Source organism: Saccopteryx leptura, chromosome 3, assembly GCF_036850995.1.
Source record: "Saccopteryx leptura isolate mSacLep1 chromosome 3, mSacLep1_pri_phased_curated, whole genome shotgun sequence".
Taxonomy (NCBI): domain Eukaryota; kingdom Metazoa; phylum Chordata; class Mammalia; order Chiroptera; family Emballonuridae; genus Saccopteryx; species Saccopteryx leptura.
In genome coordinates, this window is record NC_089505.1 from 94,002,121 (window position 1) to 94,017,048 (window position 14,928).

The window sequence follows — 14,928 nt, forward strand, 5'->3', positions numbered from 1 at the left end:
TGAAGCCCATGTTTAAACCACTCTGAACTCTCTTAAAACCTGAACAGTTTTCTACCTGGGATAAGTGTGGGTCTGGAATCAGAAAAAAAAGTTGCATCAGTGTATCTTAGTCACTGATGGCAGAAGACAGAAGTCATCCCCACCCCCGCAGGTCCCGGGCACGAGGAAGGGGGGTACATAGCTCTACGTGCGTCCATTAAGCACAGTACTTCTTTGAAGTTTCATGTTTGATCTTGCAAATTTGCGCAGTTTTCATTCAATTTCATAACACATATCTATTTTAGCATAACAAATATTTTATATTATTTACTAGTTAAATTGCCCCCAAGAAGTTTCAAGTAAAGCTGTCACTCCAACAACTTGTTTAACTCAGCCCACCAATGTGTACATCCCTGACGGACCCAGTCGGGGAAGTGTGGCCTTAGCACATCAACCTAAGCAACTTACCCTTTGGAACCTGTTTTCTATTCATTCTGTAAAATGGGATGATATTCCCTCCTGGTTGTTCTTACGGGGATTAAATGCGAGAGAGCACCATAAGCCACACATTGAGAAAAAGCAGGTAGCGTTGTCACTGTACGTTTTATTTCCTCCACGGCAGAGTGTCCTGACCCGTGGTCAGCGCGCACTGGTAATATTGCAAATGGGTTACAGGTGGGACACCACATTAAGATCCCATGGCCCTTGGGGCCACCAGCTAGGCCAGTCACTTCTGGGCAATCCAAGAAGAAAGTGATCCAAGCAGAGCAGAGTGTGACATCCTCCCTGTAATCCCCATGAGTAGGCAACAGGATCAGGGTCGTTTGCCACTTGCCATGTGTCCCCACCTGGACATGTACCTCAGCAGCCAGCTGCAGTGTGAGCTGCTGCATGTCACTGGCGGCCTGCTAGAGGAGCTGGGGCCCAGGTACTCAAGGAGGAAGAGCAACAACAACCCAAGGTACAGGGTCGTGAAAGGGTTAGGAGACAGGTTGGTGGCCTGACCAGAGCAGCGCCAGATAGCTGACCCAAATCTCTCTTTACATTGTATCAGACGTTTCCATCGATTTTTGGTTGGTGTCCAAGAAATTGCCACACTAACTTCAGGGTGACTACTGTCACAATGCTTCTGGACAGGGTGATATTTAAAATATTTTTAACATCTGAGATGGCACAGATATTGACCAATCAGAAGAGAATCCAGGCTGTCACAAAAAGTGAAGGGCACCTACCACGGGGCTATCAAACCTGAAAGAGTGTGCTTTAAATCAAAGCTCTGTCATTATTTTAAAAAGCTTGACATGAGTCTAATTGGATTCAAAACCCATTAATGTTATCACAAGGAATTTTAACTGTACACTTGTTTATGAAAGATAAAGAAGACATTTCTTTAAATATTTAAACTTTTGTAAATTTATCTTTACCAACTATAAGAGAAAGTTTATTTAGAAAGTCACAGAGGTAGCCTGCCAGGCGGTGACAAAATGAAAAGAGCTTCAGACTAGGACTGAGAGGACCCAGGTTTGAAACCCCAAGGTCACCAGCTTGAGCGCGGGCTCATCCGGCTTGACCACAGGCTCACCAGTGGTTGCTGGCTTGAGCGCTTGAGCAAGGGGTCACTCGCTCTGCTGGAGCCCCCCAACGATCAAGGCTCATATGAGAAAGCAATCAATGAACAACTAAGATGCCGAAACGAAGAATTGATGTTTCTCATCTCTCTCCCTTCCTATCTGTCTGTCCCTATCTGTCCCTCTCTCTGTCTCTCTCTGTCACACACACACACACACAAAAAGTCACAGAGGTAGGAAAAATGGGCTTTAGGAGACAAGTTACAGAGGTGACAGAAGGGGAGCTTAGGAGAAAGAGCCGCACCTGAGGAAGGGGGCGGGGAAGGTGCGGGAGGGCTCCCCGAGGGAGAGCACTCCTAAGTTTTTTAAAGTTAAGATTTTAAAAATTATTATTACAAAGTCGGGTTTCTGATTATTTATGGCTGTCAGGAACCCCTCCTGGGGCTGACAAGAGTCCCTCCTTAAAAAGTCATGGTCGGCACTTCATATAGCCATTTCAAGCATAAAACCTGATATTCTAAAGTTATATTCACAGAAGAAAGCTAAATTTTTGAAGATATTTTATTTGGAAATTTTGTACAAGCTCAGTATTTAATGCTGTCTCTAATACTTTTATTTTATATTTCAAATCATAGTTATACAACATGTAGAAAATGTCATTCGTTTCTTTTTTTTTTTTTACCAAAACATATATGAATGCTGCCCCCCCCCAGTTTATTCAGTGGAACATACAGATGGTATGTGTGTCCCATGATTGGAATAAAGGTTCCAAAGCACATTTTCTAAACCATACATTCCAATACCTGCTTCATCCTTGATTAAGCCAGCCTCTAAGCACAGTGCCTTATTAAAAAAAACAAAAATAAAATAAATGTTTGGCGAGCAAGTAAATGACTGAACAGACCTTCTGGAAGCTGTGGAGAGTGGCTCTGGGGAGATAACTATTTCAGCCAAAAGACTGTGACAGCCAAAGAGAATAAAGAAAACACCATGTACGGTTCAGCTGTCTGCGCGGCTTCCCTTTGCCCTGGTGCATGATGCAAGGGTTCCACACGAGGCGTCAACGCTTTGAACTTGTCGGTGCTTGCACAGGCTCAGCCAGGATCTTGCAGCAACCCCAGCTTCCCCAACACACCTGACATTTACCTTTACCTTCCTTGCTCCCTGGCCCTAAAGAAAAAGACATATATTTTTTTTGAAAGACATATTTTTGAGTATGTTCAGAATATGTTTATCAAAGTTTGTCTAAATCTCCACTCTTCCTACTTCTTTTATAAACATACACACTCAGCAATGCCTCAGAGAATACTTGACACACTCATATAGAGTAATCCCCAATAATAGCATCATTGTTTTTTGTGTGTGTGTATGTGTTTTTATTATTATTATTAAATTTAATGCAATGACATTGATAAATCGGGGTACATATGTTGAGAGAAAACATCTCCAGATTATTTTGACATTTGATTATGCTGCATACCCCTCACCCAAAGTCAAATTGTCTTCCGTCACCGCATCGTTTTTGAGTATAGAAAATAAGAACAGCCTGGCCTGTGGTGGTGCAGTGGATAGAGCATTGACCTGGAACACTGAGGTCGCCGGTTCGAAACTCCAGGCTTGTTTAGTCAAGGCACATACAATAAGCAAGCAATGAACAACTAAAGTGAAACAACTATACTTCTCACTCCCCGTCCCCCCGTAAAATCAAGAAATAAAATCTTTAAAAAAAGAAAAGAAGAACAGGTACTATTTGAACATGATACTGGTTGTTTAGTCTCGCTCTTCAGCTTTTCGACATTTGGGGATTAATCTGACCACTTTTATCCAGACACCAAAGTAGTTGGCCCTCTTGGTCTCTCTCTAGCCCAAAATGGGAAAGGGAGGGCCAAGCATGAAATTTATCTAAGGAAGGACCCACCCAGTGAAGTTTCAAGAATACTATATTATGCAGTTTCAAAGTCAAGCCAGGAGAGGGCACAGAAAGATGAATATAGAAAAGACGAATTCAGGAAATGCACACAGCTCTTCTTCCATCATCCATCAGGGGACGCACTCAGTTCAGGTTGTTTAGTCAGTCGGCTTTCATCCTGAGACGTCAACAATTGTCCTATAAAGTAGGCTATCTTAATATAATCTTGGCACCATTTAATTTGTTCTTGAAGAAGATGTTCAGATTCTTGCAAGCGCCAGCCAGTTTCCTATGCATTTCTTCTAAACAGCGTCCTCTTTGCTTCTGTAAGGTAGCCAGCTGCTTCTGAGTAGCTTGTCTTCATCTGCAAAGTGGAGACTGTAATAATAGCTGACCTTTCCTGACCTCCTGTTGAGGATGCACAGCTGCGAGTACACCATCAACCTGGTCCTTAGAGAGAGAGGCATTAGACAAATGCAAGGGCTGATTATTAATTATAAACTATATATTCTGGGTAAAGAGATCTGACTCAAATCATTAGTAGAACTGAATATTCAATAATTGATGATGAAAGGGACTGTAGCTTAAAACGGAGGTTCTAGAGTGACACAAAGCCATGGGACACTTTGAAAATGCTTTTTAGACAAATTCATCTATGAACCAATTTATGCTAGACAGTTCGACACCATTATATGTGTTTGAAAGGTAAGAATGAATGTTTCAAGTAGAGATCTCATATAAACAAGCATGTGTGCTATAATGTAGTATAATCAAATCAGTGGTATGATAAAGTATTTGTCCTCTTAATCTGACTTCGGATAGATACGGACAGACAGATAGGAAGGGAGAGAGAAGAGAAACATCAATTCTTCGTTTCGGCATCTTAGTTGTTCATTGATTGCTTCCTCATATGAACCTTGGTTGGGGGGCTCCAGCAGAGCGAGTGACTCCTTGCTCAATTTCCTTTTGAGTTCAACATGATATATATCTTATTAGTCCTTCCAATTATCCTAGAAAACAAATAATACATATTATTTATATCCAATAAGGAAACTGAAGTGCCAGGCCAGTGATGTCATTGTATATTGCACAGCAACTTCCTGTCCAGAATCCAGAATTAGAGATGGTCTTACCTGTCAAAGAGGGAGGGAGTGTCATCGTGTACTGGATAGCTAAGAGGGTAGAAGGATTCCCCTGTATGGACTTCATTCCCATAACTGTTATCAAAATTGTTTCAGAGCTTCACCTAAATTTCAGATCCAGGCTCCAAGTGTTCATTATTTAAAACTGATTTCTGGAAACATGACTAGCAGCAAAATAATTTGTCTCAGCTCAGAGTTCGAACAACAGAACTGGAATGCAGGTTTTCTGATATCTTATCTAACATTGTCTCCACTACCTTGTAGATGGGTCAAACGGACCCCTTTTTCTCTTGGCATTTCCCTTTACTTATTTTCTCTCTCGTTTTTTAAAGAAGATTTTATTTATTGATTTATAGAGATGGGGTGGGAAGCAAGAAGTATCAACTCATATTTGCATCACTTTAGGTGTTCATTTGCTTGCCTGTTGTATGTGCCTTGACGAGGCAAGCCCAGACTTTCAAACTGGTGACCTCAGCATTCCAGGCTGATGCTGTATCTACTGCACCACCACAGGCCAGGCTATTTTCTCTCTCTTTTAATTAAAAATTTTTAATCTTCCTTTTAAGATCCTTTTTTTTTTCTGACTACAAAAGAAATACATGTGTGTTGGACAAAGTGAAAGTCCACCATAGTGTACACCTACTGAATCAAAGTTATAGTTCAATACAGATAAGGCTTTTCAAAAAACTCAAAGCTGGGTTTAGCCTATATAAAGAGGTTGGCAACTTCTTTTTTCACCTTAACATGTCTTAGAAATCTTTAAGATATGCTTTTTAAAAATTACTTAGGTATAATTTATATACCACAAAATTTACCTAGTTTTGAGTATACAATTCAATGATTTTTGTAAACTGCTGCATCACTACAACCCAGTTTTAGAATATTTCAGTCATCCCAAAAAGTTCCCTTATGCCTGTAAATACGCTTTTCTAAAGGATGCATTTTTGTGGATAATTGTAATCATGAATAACAAATCCCAAAAATTTCCATTTGCCTAGCTTTCATTTCCTGCTGGCAGACAGAAAGAAAATTGCAAATGCCCATCAACAAATGTTGGAAGAAAACACCATAAGCTGATTGACAGCTATTTGCTCAAAATAGTTTCTTCATCCACTCCAGCTTTACTGGGTGTCAGCCAAGCGCCAGGCTATTGGCTAAGTCTGTAGTGATATAAAGACAAGATAATAGCTGTCTTCTCCTAGAATAAGTTGGATTTCAATACTGAGTTCAGTAGCATGCAACCTAATTTAAAAGTTTCAATATTCAATGATTTTGAGTGGCAAGTGTTCCTGATGGATGTGATACTTGGATTTCTACTTCTAGAAGTCAAGACAGAGATAGAGGGACCAGATTTACTTTTCTGCCTAAAATTGCCAAAAGAGCAACGAAAAAATATGAAACAATGGGTTTGTCATGCAGTAGACACCAAGCCCCCAGTGGCAGGAACCCTGAGAAAGGGAAACAAACAAGGTTAGCCCTAGCACTGCCCCAGGTTATTGCCTTGAGTTTCCAGGCTCCAGTGCAGGGAAGGAAAACAGGCAGACCTCAGTGGAGTCCCTGGTTTGAGGAGACAGAGCTGGCTGTCCAGGGAGACCAAGACAGCTAGAGCTCATAAGACAGAGTACCAGGGAGGAGAGAGTGGTACAGGGAGCGAGAGAACCCCAGAGACCTGTAGGGTGTCCTCTTCTAGTATTCAGAAAAGTACTGGTTAGCACATGTGCGTAAGAAAACTACCTGAGGCTGGGGAAAGAACCACTTGAAAGGATAGGAGGGAAAAGTGCTTGATGCACACACTGGGCTGGGCATAGCACCTAGCCCCACCACCAGGTTAGAAGAACTCAAGATTTATGGAGCACTGGGAAGAGTACTCATGAAGGTCTTGCCTCAGGGACAATAGTTGGCCCTAGAGTGCCACTGCTCTAGTCCTAACAAGTTTGAAAAGCAAGACCCAAAAGAATCAAAGTAGCTGACCAGGCATTGGGCGGGGACGCTGAGGACCCAGGTTCAAAATCCTGAGGTTGCTAACTTGAGCGTGGGCTCATCTGGTTTGAGCACAGGGTCACCAGCTTGAGTGTGGGATTATAGACATGACCCCATGGTCTCTGGCTTGGCTGGAGCTTCTGGGTCAAGGCACGTATGTGAAAGCAATTGATAAATAACTAAAGTGCTGCAATTCTGAGTTGATGCTTCTCAACTCTCTCCCTTCCTGTCTGTCTGTCTGTCTCTCTCTCTCTCTCTCTCTCTCTCTCTTAAAAAAGAAAAAGAAAAGAATCAAAGTAACTTAACTGCACCCCAAAACAAAACTCAAGTTTTATAGGAATAAAAATAAGCCAACACTGAGCAAGTTAAAATTTATAATATCTGACATCCAATCAAAAGTTACCAGGAAGACAAAGAGACAGGAAAATGTGACCCATAATGAGGAGAGCAGTCAATCAATAAAAACGGACCCAGATGTGACACAAACATTAGAATTAGCAGCAGACATTAAAATAGTTATTATAACTGTATTCCATATGTTCCAAGTGATAAGTAAAGTCATGGGGATATAAAAAATAATTGGAATTTTAGAGATAAAAATGACAATATGGGGGGATAATATCTCCTTTATTTTGAATATAACCACTTTTTTTAAGAGAGAGAGAGAGAGAGGAAGGGAGAGAGTGAGAAAGAGACAGAAACATTGATCCATTCCTATGTGTGCCCTGACCAGGGACCACATTGGCAAGCTCTGCACTTCAGGATAATGCTCTGATCAACTGAGCTATCCAGCCAGGGATAGAAATGTCCACTTTATGTATTTATTTATTTGTATGACCACTTTATATGTGCAATATAAAGTTGCAAAATATTTTTTTCTCTCTTCTTTAACAAATACATCAAGTGTGCAATCAGCCAAAATCACTGCTTTCATTTCTCATGAATGAACTCAAGTCTTCCTTACCTGGTACATTCAATTGCTTGTACTTAACTGGGAACTCGTGTTGGTTTTGAGCCATCATTTTAACCAATCTGAATCTCTTTAACTTTTGTTCCTGTGGGCTGATTAATTACTGCTAATTCCTGACTGTGTCAACTGAACATTTGACAAGACTGCTCTTTGACCTCATACAAGTTGCCATAAAAATGCTGAGCACTTTAATACAATCTAGATCAGTATTTTTCAACCACCAGTCCTCCAGAAATTTCATGCAGGTCCATGAAGGAGTTAACCACCCTGATGTTGTATGAGGCTTATAAAGTCTACAAAAGAGTTAATTACCCTGATGTTGTATGAAGAACATAGGGTCTACTGGTCAAGCCAGTAACCTTTGGGCTCAGGCCAGAGACTATGGGGTCATGTTGATGATCCCACGCTCAAGCTGATAAGCCTGCTTTCAAGCTGTATGAGTCCATGCTCAAGCTGGTGACCTCAGGATTTCGAACCTGGGACCTCAGTGTCCCAGGATGATGTTCTATCCAGTGTGCTGCAGCTGGTCAGGCTAATTTTCATTAATTTTACATATATCAAACCCTATCAATCTAAAAATCATTGACCTGGGTTCCTAGATATCTATTTTTTCTTTGTTGTTGTTGTGAGTCGGGGGCGCAGAGAGAGAGATCAGCAGATGAAATCATCAAGGACTAGCAAAGGACCACCACTCGCTCAGGCAAATGGCCCCGAGTTTGCACTGTGTCCTACTTTTATTCACAAGACTTCAAAAAGCTTGTTTACTGAGAAATTGGCATAACATCAAGCATAACTTTTACTTAAAGATACATGGAATAGTCTGACCAGGTGGTGGTGCAGTAGATAGAGCGTCGAACTGGGATGCAGATGACCCAGATTCGAGACCCCGAGGTCACCAGCTTGAGCGCGGGCTCATCTGGTTTGAGCAAAAAGCTCACCAGCTTGGACCCAAGGTCGCTGGCTCAAGCAAGGGGTTACTCTGTCTGCTGTAGCCCCCCAGTCAAGGCAGGTATGAGAAATCAATCAATGAACAACTAAGGCCTTGCAACGAAAAACTGATGATTGATGCTTCTCATCTCTCTCCGTTCCTGTCTGTCTGTCCCTATCTATCCCTCTCTCTGACTCTCTCTCTGTCCCTGAAAATTAAAAAAACAAAAACAAAAACATGCAGTACACCTGCATGATAGCTTAATAATAATATAATATCAAAAGGCATTAATTGCTATTGCTTCTATGGTTCCCACAACATTCCTCTCTTTATCTCAAGGGATAACCTTGAAAGGAACAGAAATCTTATGAGAATGTTTTACTGAGAAAAAAGCCCAGCAACTGCCTTCAGTCACATAGACCTATTTCAGTGACCCACCTTCAAGTCACAAAACAATTCTCTTGGCAAAATATTATTTTCTTGTTGGCTGTGTTCCCATCCAAGGCCATGCAATGGGTTATTCCACTACATTTCTTACATCATTTTAAATTTCTTCTTGTAAATACACCATAATTTGGAGAGCCTTCACTACTTAGTCTCTGTGTTCAGAACTTCAGGTGTGTTTTCAGTGTTGAAACTTTTTAAAGAACCAAAGGACGGCAGATGCGTAGTGAGTCAGTGAGAGTCAAGTCTGAATCCATGGATCCCATGGGTTAAGCATGTTCTTCAATGTCAGAGGGATTTCACCTTTATCTAAAGACTTTTAACAATAAAAGGTTTGATAGTTTTAAGTCTATTATTCCAAATATTGTGAATTCTCAGATGATCAAACTAACAAAATAACCAAAATGAATTCTGAATAGAAATTTTATATGGATAATATATGCTTTTGATCATTTTCATCCTATGACTTTCCCTTCATGTGTAACTAAAAGTTTGCTGATGTTAAATTGTTGTTTGGGCATAAAATCAGATATAGAAAGGAGGTAGTTGTGCGATTAGCAATAACAATTACATAGGGCTATTACTATTCATGAGGCCAACAGCCTCTTTATCTGCAACTTGGGAGCTTGTTAGACATGCAAAAACCCTCAGATCCTCAAACCTTAAGATTCATAAGACATTTTCACAAGATTTCCCAGGTGCTTGCTATACACATTCAAGACTAAGAAGCACTGATGTCTGGGAAATAATTTCTCTGATCATGTTTCTTTATGCATGACAAAAAGGGCAGTGAAACCTGCCTACCTATTTCACAAGCTCGTGATTAGAATGAAATGTGATACCCAATCCAAACGTGTTAGGTACCGTGAAATATCAAACTTTCTAATAAATAGCGAGTTACAAGTCCCAGCCACACCACAAGTACTTCTGGATTGAAAATACTGAACAGCAAAAAGACTGCCATTGTTACTAGAAATCCCCAAAACAAGGCCTTCTTATTTCATTATTTTTTTAACATGTCTTTATTTTATTTTTTTTTAATTTTATTTATTCATTTATTTTTTACAGAGACAGGGAGTGAGTCAGAGAGAGGGATAGACAGGGACAGACAGACAGAAACAGAGAGAGATGAGAAGCATCAATCATTAGTTTTCCATTGCGCATTGCAACACCCTAGTTGTTCATTGATTGCTTTCTCATATGTGCCTTGACTGTGGGCCTTCAGCAGACCAAGCAATCCCCTGCTGGAGCCAGCGACCTTGCTCAAACCAGATGAGCCTACGCTCAAACTGGTGACCTCAGGGTCTCGAACCTGGGTCCTCTGCATCCCAGTCTGACGCTCTATCCACTGCGCCACCGCCTGGTCAGGTGTCTTTTTTATTTTTATTGATTTTAGAGAGGAAGAGGGGGAGAGAGAGAGAAAAGGAGAGAGAGAGAGAGAGAGAGAGATGGATTTGTTGCCCTACGTTTTTATGCATTTATTGGTTGAGTCTTGTATGTGTCCTGACTGGGATTCGAACCTGCAACCTTGGCATATGGAAATAATGTTCTAACCAATTGAGCCAACCAGACAGGTCTCAAATACATAAACTTTTTAAAAATGTAGTTGACTGTTGGCCTGACCTGTGGTGGCGCAGTGGATAAAGCGTCGACCTGGAAATGCTGAGGTTGCGGGTTTGAAACCCTGGGCTTGCCTGGTCAAGGCACATATGGGAGTTGATGCTTCCAGCTCCCCCTCTTCTCTCTCTCTCTGTCTCTCTCTCTCTCCTCTCTAAAATAAATTAAAAAAAAAAATTTTTTTTTAATGTAGTTGACTGTTTTCACTTCTGGGAATAGCTTTATTTTTCTTTTTCTCGAAATATGTTATCCTTCAGTATACAACTGTTCAAGACAATCGTTTCAGGAAAGAAGCACATGTGGTACAGAGTCCCTGTGACCATTTTCCTTCTCTGGCCAAAGCGACAAACCTAAACCTTGACGCGAGCCGCTAGGTAGCTGCAAGATGCCGCGCCTGGACTTCCAACAGGGACCAGCTCTTCCGCCCGCCACTGCCTCCGCCACACCTCTGCCGAACCACAGTCCTCTGGTTCTCTTGAGCTGCGCTGGCCAAGGCATGGAATTTGTGACTGGACCACGCCTAACCAGCGCGGCCCTGCCCCAGCTGCCAAGTTGGTCCCCGAGGAACAGAAGCTTGAGGATGCCGGCACGCCTGGGTTCAAACCTCGAAGGCGAAAAGGGGTAGGGGCCGCCACCAGAGCTGCCACCAGAGAGAAGACCGCAGCTGCTAAAATCCCTCACAGGAACTAAAACATCAAAGAGAATGAGTCGGGTCTGGAGCTCCCACCGCTACCTCCCAGGATAAAGCCAACCACGTGATGCCCAGCCGGAGCTGGGGTCGCCTAGCAACCAGGAGCCTAGTGCGGACTCCAGGCATTGGCCAACGTACATCACGTGGGCAGGACCCATTGCCCTTTGCGAGTGTACGCAACAGGCACATGATGCGACGCAGGCGCATTTTCACCAAGTTCTCCGTGTTGGTGGTGAAGGTTCCTGGAGTGCTTTCTGGAGGATCTACTTTGGTATCCCACGAAATCTTGGCCTGACTGGATTGACCAGAGAGAGACGAAACGGGAAGTTGAGACCTTTCTGCACCAGCTATACAAAAGCGCTGCAGCGGTGGTAAATTGCACCCGTGAGGCTATCATGCAGGAACATTTCTTGAGAATAAGACTCGTCGGATGCTAAAATCTGCCTCCCGAACAGAGTTCTGACCAACCGGTCCAACACCTGCACATGTTAGGATGGAAAGAAGAGTCATGACAAATAGTGGGTGGAAATTAGGGATATTAAGGATATTGAGTCGGGCAGTGTGTTCAGTGCTGGCTGGAAGAGACAGACTGCTTCGGGGGCCAAAGGAGTTTTGTGGGGGAAGGCAGGGGCCTGCCTTGCCAAAGTATTTATTGTAAAAGTCGAACTTCCGTTGTGAATTTAGAGGGCAACTTCAGCTTCGCTTCTCGTACGCGAGGAGCCAGAGCCTTGTCATCCACCTGTCAGTTCATGAAATCTAGGTCCCAGCGTGCACACCAGTGTGTGTGAGGCCTGGCCAAGAAAACGTCCAGTTTGGATGGCATTTGAGATCATTGGGATGGCCTAGCTCCTCTTCCTCCTCTTCTTCTTTTTATGAATTTTTAAACTTTTTTTTTTTTTTTTTTTTTTTTTTCATTTTTCTGAAGCTGGAAACAGGGAGAGACAGTCAGACAGACTCCCGCATGCGCCCGACCGGGATCCACCCGGCACGCCCACCATGGGGCGACGCTCTGCCCACCAGGGGGCGATGCTCTGCCCAACCTGGGCATCGCCATGTTGCGACCAGAGCCACTCTAGCGCCTGAGGCAGAGGCCACAGAGCCATCCCCAGCGCTCGGGCCATCTTTGCTCCAGTGGAGTCTCGGCTGCGGGAGGGGAAGAGAGAGACAGAGAGGAAAGCGCAGCGGAGGGGTGGAGAAGCAAATGGGCGCTTCTCCTGTGTGCCCTGGCCGGGAATCGAACCCGGGTCCTCCGCACGCTAGGCCGACGCTCTACTGCTGAGCCAACCGGCCAGGGCTAAACTTTTTTTTTTTATTTACTTACTGATTTGCACTATAGAGGAAGGGAAAGAGAGAGACGGAAACATGGCTCTGTCCCTGTATGTGCCCTGACGGGGAATCAAACCTACAGCCTTTGCCTGTCAGAACTTCCCAGGAGGTTGTCGGCAACACCACCTTTAATTTGAATCATTTTTCCTCCAGCAAACAGGAATTTAAAGTACCATGCCTACTCTCGAATACTGCCCCATACCTCGTAACCATCCTTGGTTCCTTTCTCTCACACCCCATATTCAGTGCATCAGCACAGCCTATTGCCTCTACCTTCAAAATGAGTTCAGCATCTGACCACTTCTCACTACTGCACAACCCATTCTGGTCACAACCCCCACGATCTTTCGTCTGAATTATTGCAGTCACTTTCTAACTAGCCCACTCTTGCCTTCCTCCACAGGTCAGCCAAAGTGATTTTTTTTTTTTTTTTTTTTTTTTTTTTTTACTATATCACTACAAATTTTATTCAGAAATCCATCTTTGTTTTTTTAATTGTTTTTTTTTAAAAAAAATTCCCATTATGAACTGGTTTGGTCAATCAACTACAACACTTTCTAGCAGACACATACGGTAAAAATAGCCTGGCTCAGAATCGCCCAGATCTCTCACGATCTCTTGACCGCCTCCTATCACGCTCCCGTCCCCCACCACCTCCTCCACCACCGCCACCGCCACCACGACCACGGTCTCTAGACCGAGAGCGACGCTCCCGGGACCGGGACCTCGATCGATGCTTCTTGCGCCGGCGCCCATACAGTTCCCGTCGCAGCTCTCTGGAAATGGGCTTCAGATGCATGAAGTTGCAGAAGCCGCCTCGTGTACACTCTCCCATTTCATACTGGCGGCAGCAGGCTTCCCGGAAGTCGGTCACGGGGGAGAGCTCAGCATGGATGGGCTGCCCGTTGAACCAGCGGTTGTTCAAGTCAATCACAGCTTTCTCTGCATCTTCTTCACGGTGAAACTTCACGTATACATTTCCTACGAGGTGGTCTCCAAGGTTATCACAGACGTTCATCTCTTCAACCTCACCATACTTCTCCTCCATCTCTGTAAAAACCTCCTCAAAAAACTCATCATAGTGTTCCTGCATCTCGACATCACTCACAGCACAGCGCAAACCGTCAGCAGACTGGGAAGAGTTTTGAGGGTTACGGTAAATGTTCAAGAGGGCAATGGTCTGGCTAAAGGTCGGTTTATTGTGCAACCGAGAGCATCTGTCTCCATGACGACATGCACCAATTTTGAAATAGAATGAACAGTTGACTTTGTCTTTTTCGGTTCCGAAGATGGAGGCCAAGTACTCCGCCATTTCCCACCCGCAGCAGCCAACACTGCTGTCGACGCCGCCGCCACTCAAAGTGATTTTTTTTTAACACGCATGTCACATCATGTCATTTCTCTGCTCAGCACCCTCCTGTGGCTTCCTTTCTTAGTAAAAGCCAAAGTCCTTATACATAATCTAGTCCTATGGGCTCCTATCCACTCTCCTCATTTCACTGATCTCCAGAAATGCTATTCTTCACGCTGTTTCTTGAACAGGGTAAGTATGCTTCTGTATTTAGGTCTTTGCCCTTGCAGTTACCTGAGCCCAGTGTTCTTTCCTGATGTCCACATGACTTATTCCTTTACTTCATCTGCTTAGATGTCAGCCTTATAAGACACACTTTCCCTGACCACCCTGTGTGAAGTAGCAACCATTGCATGCACCAATTTCCTAACCCCCTTCCTAGCACTCCCTATCTGCGGCTTGCTTTTTGTCCCTCTCTTGAACACTTATCAACACCTGACCATTTTATGTGTTCTTTGCCTCTCCTCCTAGAATGCAATAAGTTCCCTGTGGGTAGGCATTTTGTCTTGTTCCCTGCTGTACCAGTAGTACTCAGAACAATGCCTGGCTTTATTAATTGTTAACTACCAGGTGTTAATTGTTGAAAGAATGACTAACTGGTCTATGCCCCATATGGTTCTATTGCTGATTATGGTGAGCGGACCAAAGTTGGTCCAAGTGGCTAATATTGAACACATCCACAATATTGTCATGATTTTGACATTGGCAGTGCTCACTCGCAGAATGCTTTGCATCCACTTTGTAGCTTAAAAGCTCACTGTGTGCTCTTAGCCATGACTGAGATTTCTCCACATGTAATGTGCTGTTCCAAGAAGAAAGACATTTAAGCTTTACTTGAAAAACCAGGAGTTTCTTGAAGAGAAAGAACAGAAAAGAGCAATTTAACTACCAAGGTGGGTATTGGACTAGGTGTATATCAAGGATAGATCAATAAAACACTGCTCAGATGTCAGCAGAGTAGGTGAAGTAGGCTTGGGTCAATCCAGAAGGCCAAGTTCCCTTAAGCCTGGAAATCTACAGCTG

The 14,928-nt window shown here is 43.3% G+C and overlaps 1 protein-coding gene across 1 annotated transcript; it reads right to left on the reverse strand.

Moving 5' to 3' along the window:
- Positions 1-12,998: 12,998 nt before the first annotated feature.
- Positions 12,999-13,905, reverse strand: LOC136397523 (splicing factor U2AF 35 kDa subunit-like protein). The gene has a single exon (XM_066372019.1). It carries the CDS (start codon positions 13,864-13,866, stop codon positions 13,144-13,146), a length of 723 nt encoding a protein of 240 aa, XP_066228116.1. The 5' UTR covers positions 13,867-13,905; the 3' UTR covers positions 12,999-13,143.
- Between the last annotated feature and the right edge of the window lie 1,023 nt (positions 13,906-14,928).